This window comes from Biomphalaria glabrata, chromosome 5 (genome assembly GCF_947242115.1).
Source record: "Biomphalaria glabrata chromosome 5, xgBioGlab47.1, whole genome shotgun sequence".
NCBI lineage: Eukaryota > Metazoa > Mollusca > Gastropoda > Planorbidae > Biomphalaria > Biomphalaria glabrata.
The window spans coordinates 27,952,079-27,965,840 of record NC_074715.1 but is presented as its reverse complement, the minus strand read 5'-3'; the positions used below and the strand labels follow the sequence as shown (position 1 = coordinate 27,965,840).

Below are 13,762 nucleotides of genomic sequence, written 5' to 3'. Positions count from 1 at the left end.
GTGTCCTTAACACATACAAATATCCGCTGCCCACTATTGGTCATATATGTCGAATCTCCTGGAAGTTAAAGTGACACCTGGATGAGAAATAAGTTCAATAAGAGCCAAGCGTTCTTCCCAGACATGTGTTTTCAATCTTCCAGCTCAACTATCCAAACTAAGACTTTCCCACAAATGACTTTACCAGACTTCTGTTTATCTTCAATGTCTGGATGATTGGAGAATACACCTGCCAATAATTTCTGCAAAGTTCTTCTAGTTGCCCTCGTGTTTTCGTTTGTTTGTTTTTTTATATGGCATGTTGCGTAAGTTGGAATTTATGAAAGTATTTTTAGCTGCAGATTTTTTTTTTATTTAGCCTTAATTATAAATCTTTTTTTTTCCTCCGAGATTCTATATTGTTTAGGATTGAGGATTGTTGCATAGTTTCTCATTTCGGAACAACTAATGAATAATTAGGTCTTTCTTGAAGTCAGAAGATTAATAAGGATTACAGTATTTTACGTGAATATGCAGTCCCAGCTACGACCTACAAATTTTACCACTTCTATACACATTGTCTAAATACACTATTTGTTTAAAAAAACAACAACACAAAACTTGTTTAAGCTGCTCTACAATGCCATCGATTCATTGTCAAATTTTGAATAATAATGGTCTATGTCTATGTTTGGTCTATGACCAAATTTGAAAATCCCCTGGGCCCCCACTTGAGGTGACCCCCCAAATTTTTTACATTAAATATTAAGCCAATGCCATGTTATCTTGTTATTCATGTTGTTGTGTAAATTGGTGACCATGTTACATGTATATATTAATATATTTATTAAGTAAATTTATTTCATGTCATGATGTCGAATGTCAAAATTCGGGGGCCCCTAATGAGGCCAAGTCCACCTGGCCCCCAAATCCCTTGCTTCGCCACTGGTGAGGCCCATGTCTGTTGGTCCATTGGTCACCATTTCTCTCCTTATAGTGCAGTCTAGGTCTATATCTTCCTAGTAGTCAGTAGCAATAGTCACTGCTTTGAGGTCCCGTTTGATTAGGCCTACATCCTCATTATGGAGGTTGGGACGACCAGTTTTTCTAGAGACCATAAAGAATGACTTTCAAGATGCAATAGTCTTCATCCAGCGAACATGACCAGCGCAAGGCTCGTTGTCTGAGGATTACTTAGATGCTGGGAAGACACGTTTGAATCTCAATGTTGCACAGTCTCTCTTGCCAAGTGATATTCAAGATCCTTAGGAGGCAGCACAAGTGGAATGAATTCAGTTTTCTCTTGCTTTACATAGATTATTCATGACTCACTGCCGTACAGTAGCGTGCTCAAAACTTATGCTGTAGTTTCAATTTGACCCAATTCTCAAATTGAAGTTACGAAAGAAAAGTTGTGAATACATTTAGGTTGATGTTGTTCACTTACCTATATATGAATGAAGCAGGCCTTAAATCTAGTAAATCTAATTCTATTATAGACTCTAATAAAAACTGTATTTCTATACATTGGAAGCCAATAAACCCAATTTCATAATTTTTTAATAAGCAGTTATACATTTTTATAGGTCTGTGATTGGGTCTAAACTATACCGCGGTGAATCTCAAAAAGGAGAGACTTAAGAACGAATGAACGAGTGTAATACTATCTCCACTATTCAGCTAATGATGTACATAAGCCTTCTCCCACCTCTGGCTTGTTACTGTCATTTGTGTATTTACAAGTACGTTTGTGTGAGTGGGAATCATGTGGCTTTGGATCTAGTTGTAGACTTAAAATATTTCAATATTGTTTAATTTTAAATCTGATATATAATAACTGTTAAATGGTTAATCTTACAAATAGAACTATATAGGCATTCACATAGTTGTGAAACTACGTTCCGGTAAAACCATATACAAAAACTTCTACAAGTTCAGAGCCTAAAAAAACAAAAACACAAATCTGGGGTAAAATACATGACAGAGAAAGTACTGTACTGATATTGTATAGTTTCCACCTGCCGTGTCTCATGTCTTCAATTAGACGTTTAAACAGTATTTAGTGAATGGTTTGATCCCAAACTCTTCAAGTTTTTGTATAGAATTTTTTTGTCGCAATCAGTTACATTAAAATTTACTCCTTAATGTCTTGCTTTCAATTTAGAAATAGATCTGCAAAATGGATAGAATATCTAAGGAAAAACTTTCGACACCAAATCATTTGTTTGCCAAGAGATGATAGACGAGCATAGATCATTAGACGAGCATAGATCATTAGACGAGCATAGATCATTAGACGAGCATTCATCATGCAGAACAAAAAAATATATGGACGTGAAATATAGACATGTATTTTTTGGACTTGGTGGTTAATGATAAAGCGCTTCGCTTCTAAACCGAAAGGTCTCGGGTTCGAATCAGGGATTTAAAGAATGCCCCTGAGTCCACTCAACTCTAAATGATACCGGACATTAGTTGAGGAAAGTAAAAGAAGATGACCTTTGTATCATTTGTCTCTATAGATCACAAGGTTTTGAAGTGGTACCATGCCTATTTTTTTTTTGGACTAGTCTTCAAAACTAAAGTGTCTCTCTGCTAACACATAATCGTATCTTATCTTATAAAATGCAGACGCTACTTCAAAAAAGAAGATGATTACGTCCTACGCGTTATAATAGTAATGGTAATAAGTAATAATAATAATATACTTATATTATCCATGAGGAAATTCGTCCTACTATTGTGCATATGTGTGTGTGTATATGTTAGCGCGACCGTATGTTAGGGTTATCTAAAGGCCTAGTTAGGGGGAAGTAATGACAGTTGCTCGTGTCCTCGTCAACACAAAATAAATCCTCCACTTTGAGGAGCGTAAGGTCTGAACGGTAAACGTGTACATACATTGTCCAGTTCATTTGTATATACATTCAATTAATATGAAATAATGATAGGCATGGAGACTCTGTTAAAAGATTCGAAGAACATCATCCATTGGATATTTCAGTGAGACTCTCTCAGTAAAAGTCTGTAATTAGATTTTTTTGTTTTACATAGTTGTATGGTAGCCTATATATAGATACATTGATTTCTGCTACCAAATTTAAATTTAAATTAGTGTAAAAGATGTTTTAAAAATTTAAATATTGTGAATTGGCTAGTATATTGGCATATCATTATCATTAACTTTCATGATTCCGGCCCTACGAGAGCTGTGCTCACAATCAGGAGATAAAATATGTCAGAGCTAAAATATCTTTTCTGGAAATATTTCTTGTGATTGTCTTTAGATTATCCCCCTTCTTCTGATTATTTGAGTATTTTAAGCAAGGGACTATGTTCGTATCTAAGTATGTAGATACAATAAAATAAATCTATAGAGCGGAGTGTGATTCCCATGTTAAACTTGTATAGCCTGTGTTTTATGTTTGTATAGCGTGTGTTTTATGTTTGTACTTTTATTTAGCACCAATCTGCACTCACAAAATTGTGGCTTCTTCTTTAAGGGTCAGGCTGTAAAAATCTAAAGTCAAGTTCGTTGCAGTATTTATCCTGTTCGTCTGAACGAGCCAGGTTTGAGTTCCTAGAGACGTTCATGGAAATCTAATTAGAACAGGATTTGAAGGCAGTGTTTATTTATATATAATTATTTACACATGTAAGCATACCAATAAACAAACAGTCGCACAAACAAACAAACACGCACGCACACACATGCACAATAGTAGGACGAATTTCCTCACGTATAATATAAATATATTATTATTACCGTTACTATTTTATTATTACTATTATTTTTTCTAAAAGAGTTTTTATTTTTAGTTTACAAGCCTATGGTACTATATCACTCTGTATGTAGGCCTCATCATTGAGGAGTGGAACAGTCCTCGCATGGAACTAAAACATTGCTAACAATGGACGATGTCTTCATCTTTCTAGATAACTCAAACTGTGAAACTTTAAAAACTTGGTGTTATTAGTTCTTTTTTTTTGTTTTGTTTTAAATCTGCGAAGTGAGATAGTTCTAATGAGGGGGCAGGGAAAGGGCTATTATGCACAGAGAGATACAAAATATATTACTAGTTTTTTTTATGTTTTAAAAAGAAGATAGTAGAGTGTTTTCAGTTATGAGCTACATGCCAAATACAATAAATATCTTAAGTGACTTTTCATCTGTGTATCATGTAGTCTGCAGCAGGCAGTTCTTGGATCCAGGCTGAAATAAATAGCGCGCGCGGCCAAAGGATACCGTCAATTAGGAACATCCGTCTCAAGCCTTGCCAGGAAAGCGTGAAGCATGTGTTTTATTTTTCTCTGCGGCGAATCAAAGTAACAGATTCTCAAGTACTGCTCCACACAGAAAAACCATTTCACCAAATGAAAACGGATTTATAGTTTCGTTGAAACGTGTGAATAAAACAAAAGAGATTCACTTTGGTCGGATTAGTGAATAAAACAAAACAGAAAAGAAATATTTTAATCTATAGATATTTTGTTTTAAGGTTAGTATCTTCTAGGCCTACCTATACAATTATATAGAGTACAAATTATCTATAGATATTTTGGCATAAGGTTAGTAGCTTCTAGGCCTACCTAATACCTATAAAGAGTACACATTATCTATAGATATTTTGACATAATGTTAGTAGGTCTACCTATAATTATATAGAGAACAAATTATCTATAAATACCTGAATCTAGGCCTGCTTATACATTATAGAGTACACTTAAATATCAGAGAAAAATGTTTATGGATAACATAATTCTTAAGAAATATGCTTATTTAGGACCACACAATCATCATCACAAACAAGAAAAAAATATATAGGAATATATATAAAATTAGTAAAGTACAATGATTTATATCATTCGTAAGTTTATGTAGCCTATTAATTCATTTCAGTCTGATAAGTTTTAATGAGTCTTCCTAGGTTTTATGCCTACTGTGTTCAACTTTTAAATCATTAATAGGAACCCCCTCCATTTTATTGGACACCTTACTTCTACATTGAGGTGTAATGAACTATTTACTAAGTAGATTTACTAAACGATGTACATACACTGTTCTCTATCTCTCTTCTCTCTCTATATATATATCTATATATCTAAATTTATATATCTATATCTATCTCTCTCTATATATATATCTATATATCTAAATTTATATATCTATATCTATCTCTCTCTCTCTCTCTATATATATATATATATATATATATATAGAGAGAGAGAGAGAGAGGGGGGGGGGAAAGATAGATAGAAATATAGATAGATAGATATATTAAATTGATTAATTTAAGGCCCAACTATTTTGTTTCAGAAAAAGTGCACCAGGGCTGGACCTGTTTCTTCATCCTTCTATTACAATCACTGAGCAATAGATCTATCATACATATTTCTGATGAGTCTTTTGAAGCTAATTCGTGCTAATGAATTGCTAAGAAGCAAGTTTTAAATAGAGACTACTTAGACCTGCATCTACAAACAATGATTTGTCTATCGTTGAGCCATTTTACATTAATCGTTTGTTTATTAACTAATACAATTACCCACGTTACTGGATTGAAAATCCAATCCTCCAGTAAAAACAAATATTCTACAACCACTGGTCGACTTTTCAAACGCACGCATTCGGCCCCAGCCCAAGAAATCAACCAGTATGAAAGCACTGTGCACAAGGAATCCAACAAAGATGAGCTTAGTGAGGACAACGTCACTACACCAGGTAGCGCTGTAGTCCAATCAGGTGGCGCTGTAATCCAATCAGGTGGCGCTGTAGTCCAACCAGGTGGCGCCGTAGTCCAATCAGGTGGCGCTGTAGTCCAATCAGGTGGCGCCGTAGTCCAACCAGGTGGCGCCGTAGTCCAAAGTCAACTGGAAAGAGAAAACGTAACAGATAAATACGAACAACAAGTGAAGAATGTGTCAATGAAAGATATTGGTTTTACAAAATCAAAAACTGTGGAAGATAATTTAAAAAATAATAATTTTACTTTTCATGAAATGGATTTCGACTACGAGACTGATATGTCGATGACAGATCATGTCTTTAAAGGGAATAGAGATTTGCCCAACGAGCCTGACTTAAATGAAAATAAACTATTACATGATCAAGATAAGAAAACCAGTGACAACAAAAAGACGAAAGAAGAGTATAAGATTAGGATGAACGAAACTACACCATTAAGAAAGTTAAATTCTACACTTGCACTTGCTAAAACTGAGTCTTTGGATTCCAATATCTTAAATGACAGCTTAGAAATAACTCATGAAACTTTAGTCACAACCAACAACATGCTTCAAGTGTCAGTCGACCAGAAGGAATTGAATGGAAATACACCGGACCCATTTTGTCCTTCTTGTAAGAAACCCAAGGATTTAAACACAATGACAAATCAAAACCTAACAACGTTTGAATCGCCCAACAGTACAAACACTACAACACAAAAAAGTTCCCTTACATTTCGGGAATTTGAGCCTGCCAACTCTGTCCATCCATCGGAAGAACCAATCGTGAAAGAAAAATACCCAGATGATAGTGCAGACTGTCCCCACTGTGGAAGTCAGGGACTCACTGAGGACAATATTAAAAGTATAAGATTAAATTTCTTTTCCAAGGTCCTTCGGCAAAAACTCCGTCTGAGCAACAAGAATTTATCTGACGTAAGTGAGATGACTGAGCGAAAACTACCGAAGTTACCCAAAGATGTAAAGGAGAAAATGTTCAGAGACGAGCGGCAATTGGAGGAAAAGTATGAATTTTATGCAAGAGACGAAGAAGTTGTTATCACAGGAGATTACGGTGAGAACAATAAGGGATGTGTGCACATATTGTGTAAGAAATGGGGGAGGGAAGTAGTTCACCTTAGGAAGTACATTAACCTTTAGGAAGATGTTAAGGAAGTAGTTCACCTTAGAAAGTACATTAACCTTTAGGAAGATGTTAAGGAAGTAGTTCACCTTAGAAAGTAAATTAACCTTTAGGAAGATGTTACGGATGTAGTTCACCTTAGGAAGTACATTAACCTTTAGGAAGATATTAAGAAAGTAGTTCACCTTAGAAAGTACATTAACCTTTAGGAAGATGTTAAGGAAGTAGTTCACCTTAGGAAGTACATTAACCTTTAGGAAGATATTAAGGAAGTAGTTCACCTTAGGAAGTACATTAACCTTTAGGAAGATGTTAAGAAAGTAGTTCACCTTAGGAAGTACATTAACCTTTAGGAAGATGTTAAGGAAGTAGTTCACCTTAGAAAGTACATTAACCTTTAGGAAGATATTAAGGAAGTAGTTCACCTTAGGAAGTACATTAACCTTTAGGAAGATATTAAGGATGTAGTTCACCTTAGAAAGTACATTAACCTTTAGGAAGATGTTAAGGAAGTAGTTCACCTTAGGAAGTACATTAACCTTTAGGAAGATGTTACGGATGTAGTTCACCTTAGGAAGTACATTAACCTTTAGGAAGATATTAAGGATGTAGTTCACCTTAGAAAGTACATTAACCTTTAGGAAGATGTTACGGATGTAGTTCACCTTAGGAAGTACATTAACCTTTAGGAAGATATTAAGGATGTAGTTCACCTTAGGAAGTACATTAACCTTTAGGAAGATGTTACGGATGTAGTTCACCTTAGAAAGTACATTAACCTTTAGGAAGATGTTAAGGATGTAGTTCACCTTAGAAAGTACATTAACCTTTAGGAAGATGTTACGGATGTAGTTCACCTTAGAAAGTACATTAACCTTTAGGAAGATGTTAAGGATGTAGTTCACCTTAGAAAGTACATTAACCTTTAGGAAGATGTTAAGGATGTAGTTCACCTTAGAAAGTACATTAACCTTTAGGAAGATGTTACGGATGTAGTTCACCTAGGAAGTACATTAACCTTTAGGAAGATGTTAAGGAAGTAGTTCACCTTAGGAAGTACATTAACCTTTACGAAGATGTTAAGGAAGTAGTTCACCTTAGGAAATACATTAACCTTTAGGAAGATATTAAGGATGTAGTTCACCTTAGGAAGTACATTAACCTTTAGGAAGATGTTAAGAAAGTAGTTCACCTTAGGAAGTACATTAACCTTTAGGAAGATATTAAGGATGTAGTTCACCTTAGGAAGTACATTAACCTTTAGGAAGATATTAAGGAAGTTGTTCACCTTAGGAAGTACATTAACCTTTAGGAAGATGTTACGGATGTAGTTCACCTTAGGAAGTACATTAACCTTTAGGAAGATATTAAGGATGTAGTTCACCTTAGAAAGTACATTAACCTTTAGGAAGATGTTAAGGATGTAGTTCACCTTAGGAAGTACATTAACCTTTAGGAAGATGTTAAGAAAGTAGTTCACCTTAGAAAGTACATTAACCTTTAGGAAGATATTAAGGATGTAGTTCACCTTAGGAAGTACATTAACCTTTAGGAAGATATTAAGGATGTAGTTCACCTTAGAAAGTACATTAACCTTTAGGAAGATGTTAAGGATGTAGTTCACCTTAGAAAGTACATTTACCTTTAGGAAGATATTAAGGATGTAGTTCACCTTAGGAAGTACATTAACCTTTAGGAAGATGTTAAGGAAGTAGTTCACCTTAGAAAGTACATTAACCTTTAGGAAGATATTAAGGATGTAGTTCACCTTAGAAAGTACATTAACCTTTAGGAAGATATTAAGGATGTAGTTCACCTTAGAAAGTACATTAACCTTTAGGAAGATATTAAGGAAGTAGTTCACCTTAGAAAGTACATTAACCTTTAGGAAGATATTAAGGATGTAGTTCACCTTAGGAAGTACATTAACCTTTAGGAAGATGTTAAGGAAGTAGTTCACCTTAGGAAGTGCATTAACCTTTAGGAAGATATTAAGGATGTAGTTCACCTTAGGAAGTACATTAACCTTTAGGAAGATGTTAAGGAAGTAGTTCACCTTAGGAAGTACATTAACCTTTAGGAAGATATTAAGGATGTAGTTCACCTTAGAAAGTACATTAACCTTTAGGAAGATATTAAGGAAGTAGTTCACCTTAGGAAGTACATTAACCTTTAGGAAGATATTAAGGATGTAGTTCACCTTAGGAAGTACATTAACCTTTAGGAAGTTATTAAGGATGTAGTTCACCTTAGGTAGTACATTAACCTTTAGGAAGATGTTAAGGAAGTAGTTCACCTTAGGAAGTACATTAACCTTTAGGAAGATATTAAGGATGTAGTTCACCTTAGGAAGTACATTAACCTTTAGGAAGATGTTAAGGAAGTAGTTCACCTTAGGAAGTACATTAACCTTTAGGAAGATATTAAGGATGTAGTTCACCTTAGAAAGTACATTAACCTTTAGGAAGTTGTTACGGATGCATTAAGCGTTGAAAGTATTAGGGATAGTTTAGAAATATAAAGTGTGTACTGTCCCTCGGTGTGCATACGAATTGATAGATTTAGAGTAAAACTTAGAGGGTGTGTTTTCCAACCTTGAAATATCTAATGTTTCTTACTATTATATTCCATAGAAACATCTAATTTGTTTCACTGATATATTCCCTAGAAACATCTAAATTGTTTCACTATTACATCCTTAGAAAATTGCTAAGAAGCAAGTTTTAAATAGAGAATACATATATCTGCTTCTACAAACAATTATTTGTTTTACTCTTACATCCCCTAGAAACATCTGATTTGTTTCATTGGTACATCTTTTATAAACATCTGATTTATTTCACTGATATATTCCCTAGAAAAAGCTGATTTGTTTCACTATTACATCCCCTAGAAACATCTTATCCCAAATTGTATCGGAAATTCCGTTCCTTTGGTCACATCAGCTGCGCGGAGAGGGGGGGAACTGCTGTGCGTGAGACATCGTTCCAACCATGAACAATAGCCAGGCTTTCATCTCACTTACTCAAAGCCCTAATTAAAAAAGTGTTTGAGATGAACCATAGTCGTTCTACTACTGAAGGAGGCCAATGATGAATGACTTATCTTTTCAAGCGAATCCAGAAAATAAAATAAAAAATAATTAAAAAGCCAATAAACACAATAAGAGAAATAGTTTTGTGCAAGTGTATTTTGCGTGTATTACATGTTGAGAGGAAGAGAGAGAGACAGAGAGAGGATGAAATATATAAGAGAGACAGATTGATGAGACTCGGCGCCAAATTTACGATAGTGCAGTCTTTGCGCGCTCCCCTACGCAAACTAAAAAGTATACATTAATATACCGAATAAAAATGATATTAAATTTAAAAGTAGGCTACTATGTATCCTAATATTATTTATGTGCATTTCTATTAAAGTGTTCTAGAGGATGGTATGGTCCTCATCTAAGATCTGCTTATTGAAGTCCGGCATATATCATGAGATTGACATGAGATCTATTTGTTTGTCTTACAAAGGGGATTGACATGAGATCTATTTCTTTGTCTTCAATATAATTGAAGCTATTGAAGTATCTATTTCTTTGTCTTCAATATAATTGAAGCTATTGAAGTATCTATTTCTTTGTCTTCAATATAATTGAAGCTATTGAAGTATCTATTTCTTTTCTAGTTGGCCACGAGTGCATCAAGATGAATGCCAATGCCACCGGTTGCTACACATTCGATCTTACTGGGAAAAATGTAAAACGCGGTATAAAGTCAGCCTTCCTCTGGTTCTTCAAGTCGAAAGATAGAAATGACATGCAAAAACATGAGATACTCTTACATGAGCTTGGCATACGACGAAGGTAAGAGTCTTGTAGCATTCCATTTCAATTCCATTAATACGGGGGCGGGGGGGGGGGGGTGAGGGGCAAAGGTAAATATACAGTGATACAAAAACAAAAAAGAAAACACGGATAGAGTGACTGTATTTATTATACTGAAAGATCAAAAAGAATTGATTAAAAGTATATACTTTCTCAACTGAGAACAATAAATGCTTTAATTGAAAGCAAATATTTATCCGAGGGGGGAAAAACAACACCTTATTAATTTTTGTGTGCGTGTACTAAATGCAGTAAATATATGTTTTCTCTGGTTTAGTCACTGCTGACCTACTTTTACTCCCCCGGTATAGAATCTTGAAGATTAGATCTTGTAACGCGTGACCATTAATACGCCGAGGATAGTTTTTTAAAAAGCTTTTATCAACTTGTTCACTTATTCTGTATGTACGTCTGACTGGTAAAACACCTTAGTTCTCCCAAACCCAATCTCGGATCAAGCTGAAATTTTGTGCCATTATTTCTTTTACCTGACAACACAAAAATAAATTTAAAGAATCAACCAATTAATAAATTAACTAGTGGTAATAAATTATTTGTTTGGTATCTCGAACAAGGGGACTGAAGTGGTGGTATAAACTGAATAAGGTCGTCGTCTGTGGATTAGTGAAATCATGAAATATAAACAATAGATAAGTAAACAATCTTTCATGTTCATACGCTCTTCGCTAACAGAGTGGTTACCGTGTTGGCTTGAGAAGCCTGAGAAGGCTTTAATCCACGAGTTCGAATTCAGGTCGTTCACTTTTTTTCTTACAAAGCTTATATCAACTCTGTCTGTATGGTAAAAAGTTTGTACACGTTATTTCTCCCACACCTGAAACTTTGCACAAATTATTCATTGACATAGACAAGACATAAATCAATTTTAAAAAGTAACCAATTAGACAATTAATTACTAGTAATTCATTATTTTGTTTAATAGCAACAAGGGAAACTAATACTTCAGTATTCACAGATATGGCAAAATTTATGTTTAGTCCCTTTAATAATGGTTTACGCTATTTCTCCCTCACTCATTAAAGTTGATATTTTAAACAATTATTTATTGTACCTAACAATACATGAATCAATAAACAAAAATACTCAATTAGTCAATTAATTATTGGTAATAATTATTTTGTTTGACATCGAATGAGGGAAATAACTTGTACATTATTGGTAGATATAGTTTTAAGGACGGAGTTCTTCCCTTTGGATAAGCTTTGCTTTTTTTTTAAAAAAGTATTTTAAAAATATTTTGTTTGTTTTATAAATACATTTAAAAAGCGATCACCCAGATACCCCCGTTCTTTCTCCCCCACTCCTTTCCAACTAGTCCAGACAAGGGATAGGATCATAGCGTAGTGAGAAAGTGGTCCGTGTACCACAGTTTGAGAACCACTGGTGTGGGGATCTTACTTTGACAACTAATGCGCGTCTTCAGCTCTGCTATCACTTCTGATTTAACATGACCATTATTGGCATACTCAATGCTCATGTCTGTTTATTTGTTCTTGCGTTTAGTGGTCGCCTCAAAGAGAAAAGCCTCATAGCTCGCATGGAGATCTACGCCAAGGATGGATGGATTAGCCTGGACCTAAGTATTCAAGTCAAAAAGTGGGTCGATCAAGGAGGTGACAAAAAGATACTTGCCATCAAGTGCAGCACGTGCGCCACTCAACATTACAAGGCTTTGTATGGGGTCAAGGTCAGCTGATCAACTTAACCTTTCCTTTCCTTTGAATGCCTCTATTGTAATTCAATAAAATGTAACCGTTTGTCAACGAGAGATACTTTTGATTTATTATTAGCTACAATAATGATAGCGTATTTCACTAAACCTAGCGTATTTAAATCTGTCTATTTTTAAAAGGAAGGCTACAAACCAGTCTTGGTCGTCACATATCTTAAACCTAGGAAAGAGAGGCGAGACAAAAGAGACTCTGAGACATGCGACCCTCGATCAAGGTGCTGTAAGCGACAACTGGATGTAGACTTTAATGCCGTGGATCTGAATTACATCATCCAACCAAGGACTATGTCCATCGGCTACTGTTTTGGCTATTGTGACGGTGAGTTGCAAGTCACTGTGAAGCGGTGATAGTCACGGCACATACTTCTTTGTTAGTTCTACATGTTTTGGATATTCCTTCAGAATTGATGATTATTACTCTCTAGTGACACTCTAGTCAAACCTGCGAGGGAGGGGGGCTGTCGGGCAGGGTTGAAACATATGCACTCACCCTTATAAGAATATTTCTTACCACGATAGTGAGAAAACAAGACCAAAAAAAAAAAAAACTTCCTTTGTACTTACTGCTATGTGCTCCCTTGTCCCTCCAGGTATGGATCAGTTGATGTACAACCACACTGCTGTTATACAGAGTATGCGCTGGTCTTCCCCGCTGAGTGGTTCTCTGAGAGAGCAACTGAAGCCCTGCTGTGTACCAATACAACTGAAGGACTCGTTCATCATTACCGCTGAAAATGGCGTCGTCACAAGAAAACTTCTGCCTAACGTCATGGTAGAAAAATGCGGTTGTATGTAAAACTTGTAGAAGAGTAAGTCTGTGGTGTTCTCTGCGGGCGAATGGTGTTCAAATCTTACTTGTCTGCATTGGGCTTTTAAATTGTTCTCTAGTTGATGACTACTAGGCTGTTGCCGAGAATTATGACGCTAGAGTTGCATTAAGAACTGTTCAAGTGGAATGCTTGTTCTATATTTAAACTTACTTATTGGCTACACGTCAATGTTGTCTAATTATAGATTAATACCTTCACTCTTATCAGAGACATTTTGTAGACCAGGTCAAGCAATGCATATGTAATGTCTATATGCAGTGTACTATCACCAAGGATTGTTGTTAGTAACATGGATTGTTGTTAGTAACGTGTATTGTTGTTAATAACATGTATTTGTGCATTGAATAAAAATGAGTTTTGTTTGATCAACGTTTTTGTTTTGAATGTTCTACTTTAAATGTGCTCATCCACAACGCGTTTAACAAATCCACCGAAGGCATCTATCTCCATTCCAGATTTGA

At 35.1% G+C, this 13,762-nt stretch overlaps 1 protein-coding gene and 1 long non-coding RNA gene across 2 annotated transcripts; one reads left to right on the top strand and one right to left on the bottom strand.

Moving 5' to 3' along the window:
• The first annotated feature begins 5,463 nt into the window (after positions 1 to 5,463).
• Positions 5,464 to 13,666, top strand: LOC106052055 (uncharacterized). The gene is made up of 5 exons (XM_056028807.1): positions 5,464 to 6,778; positions 10,520 to 10,697; positions 12,243 to 12,426; positions 12,592 to 12,790; positions 13,062 to 13,666. The coding sequence occupies exons 1-5, from the start codon at positions 5,464 to 5,466 to the stop codon at positions 13,265 to 13,267; spliced, it is 2,082 nt and encodes a 693-aa protein (XP_055884782.1). The 3' UTR covers positions 13,268 to 13,666.
• Positions 5,750 to 13,161, bottom strand: LOC129926233 (uncharacterized). Its single transcript, XR_008777860.1, has 3 exons — positions 13,036 to 13,161; positions 11,421 to 11,559; positions 5,750 to 5,850 (listed from the first exon to the last, which is right to left on the bottom strand). It is a non-coding gene; the product is annotated as an uncharacterized LOC129926233 (long non-coding RNA).
• Positions 13,667 to 13,762: the final 96 nt, after the last annotated feature.

Excerpts from the sequence above, each read along its gene's own strand:
- LOC106052055 (XM_056028807.1), top strand. The coding sequence starts at position 5,464 with ATGATTTGTCTATCGTTGAGCCATTTTACATTAATCGTTTGTTTATTA. Across the intron at positions 10,698-12,242 it reads GAGCTTGGCATACGACGAAG|TGGTCGCCTCAAAGAGAAAA; the intron begins GTAAGAGTCTTG and ends TCTTGCGTTTAG. Across the intron at positions 12,427-12,591 it reads AGGCTTTGTATGGGGTCAAG|GAAGGCTACAAACCAGTCTT; the intron begins GTCAGCTGATCA and ends TATTTTTAAAAG.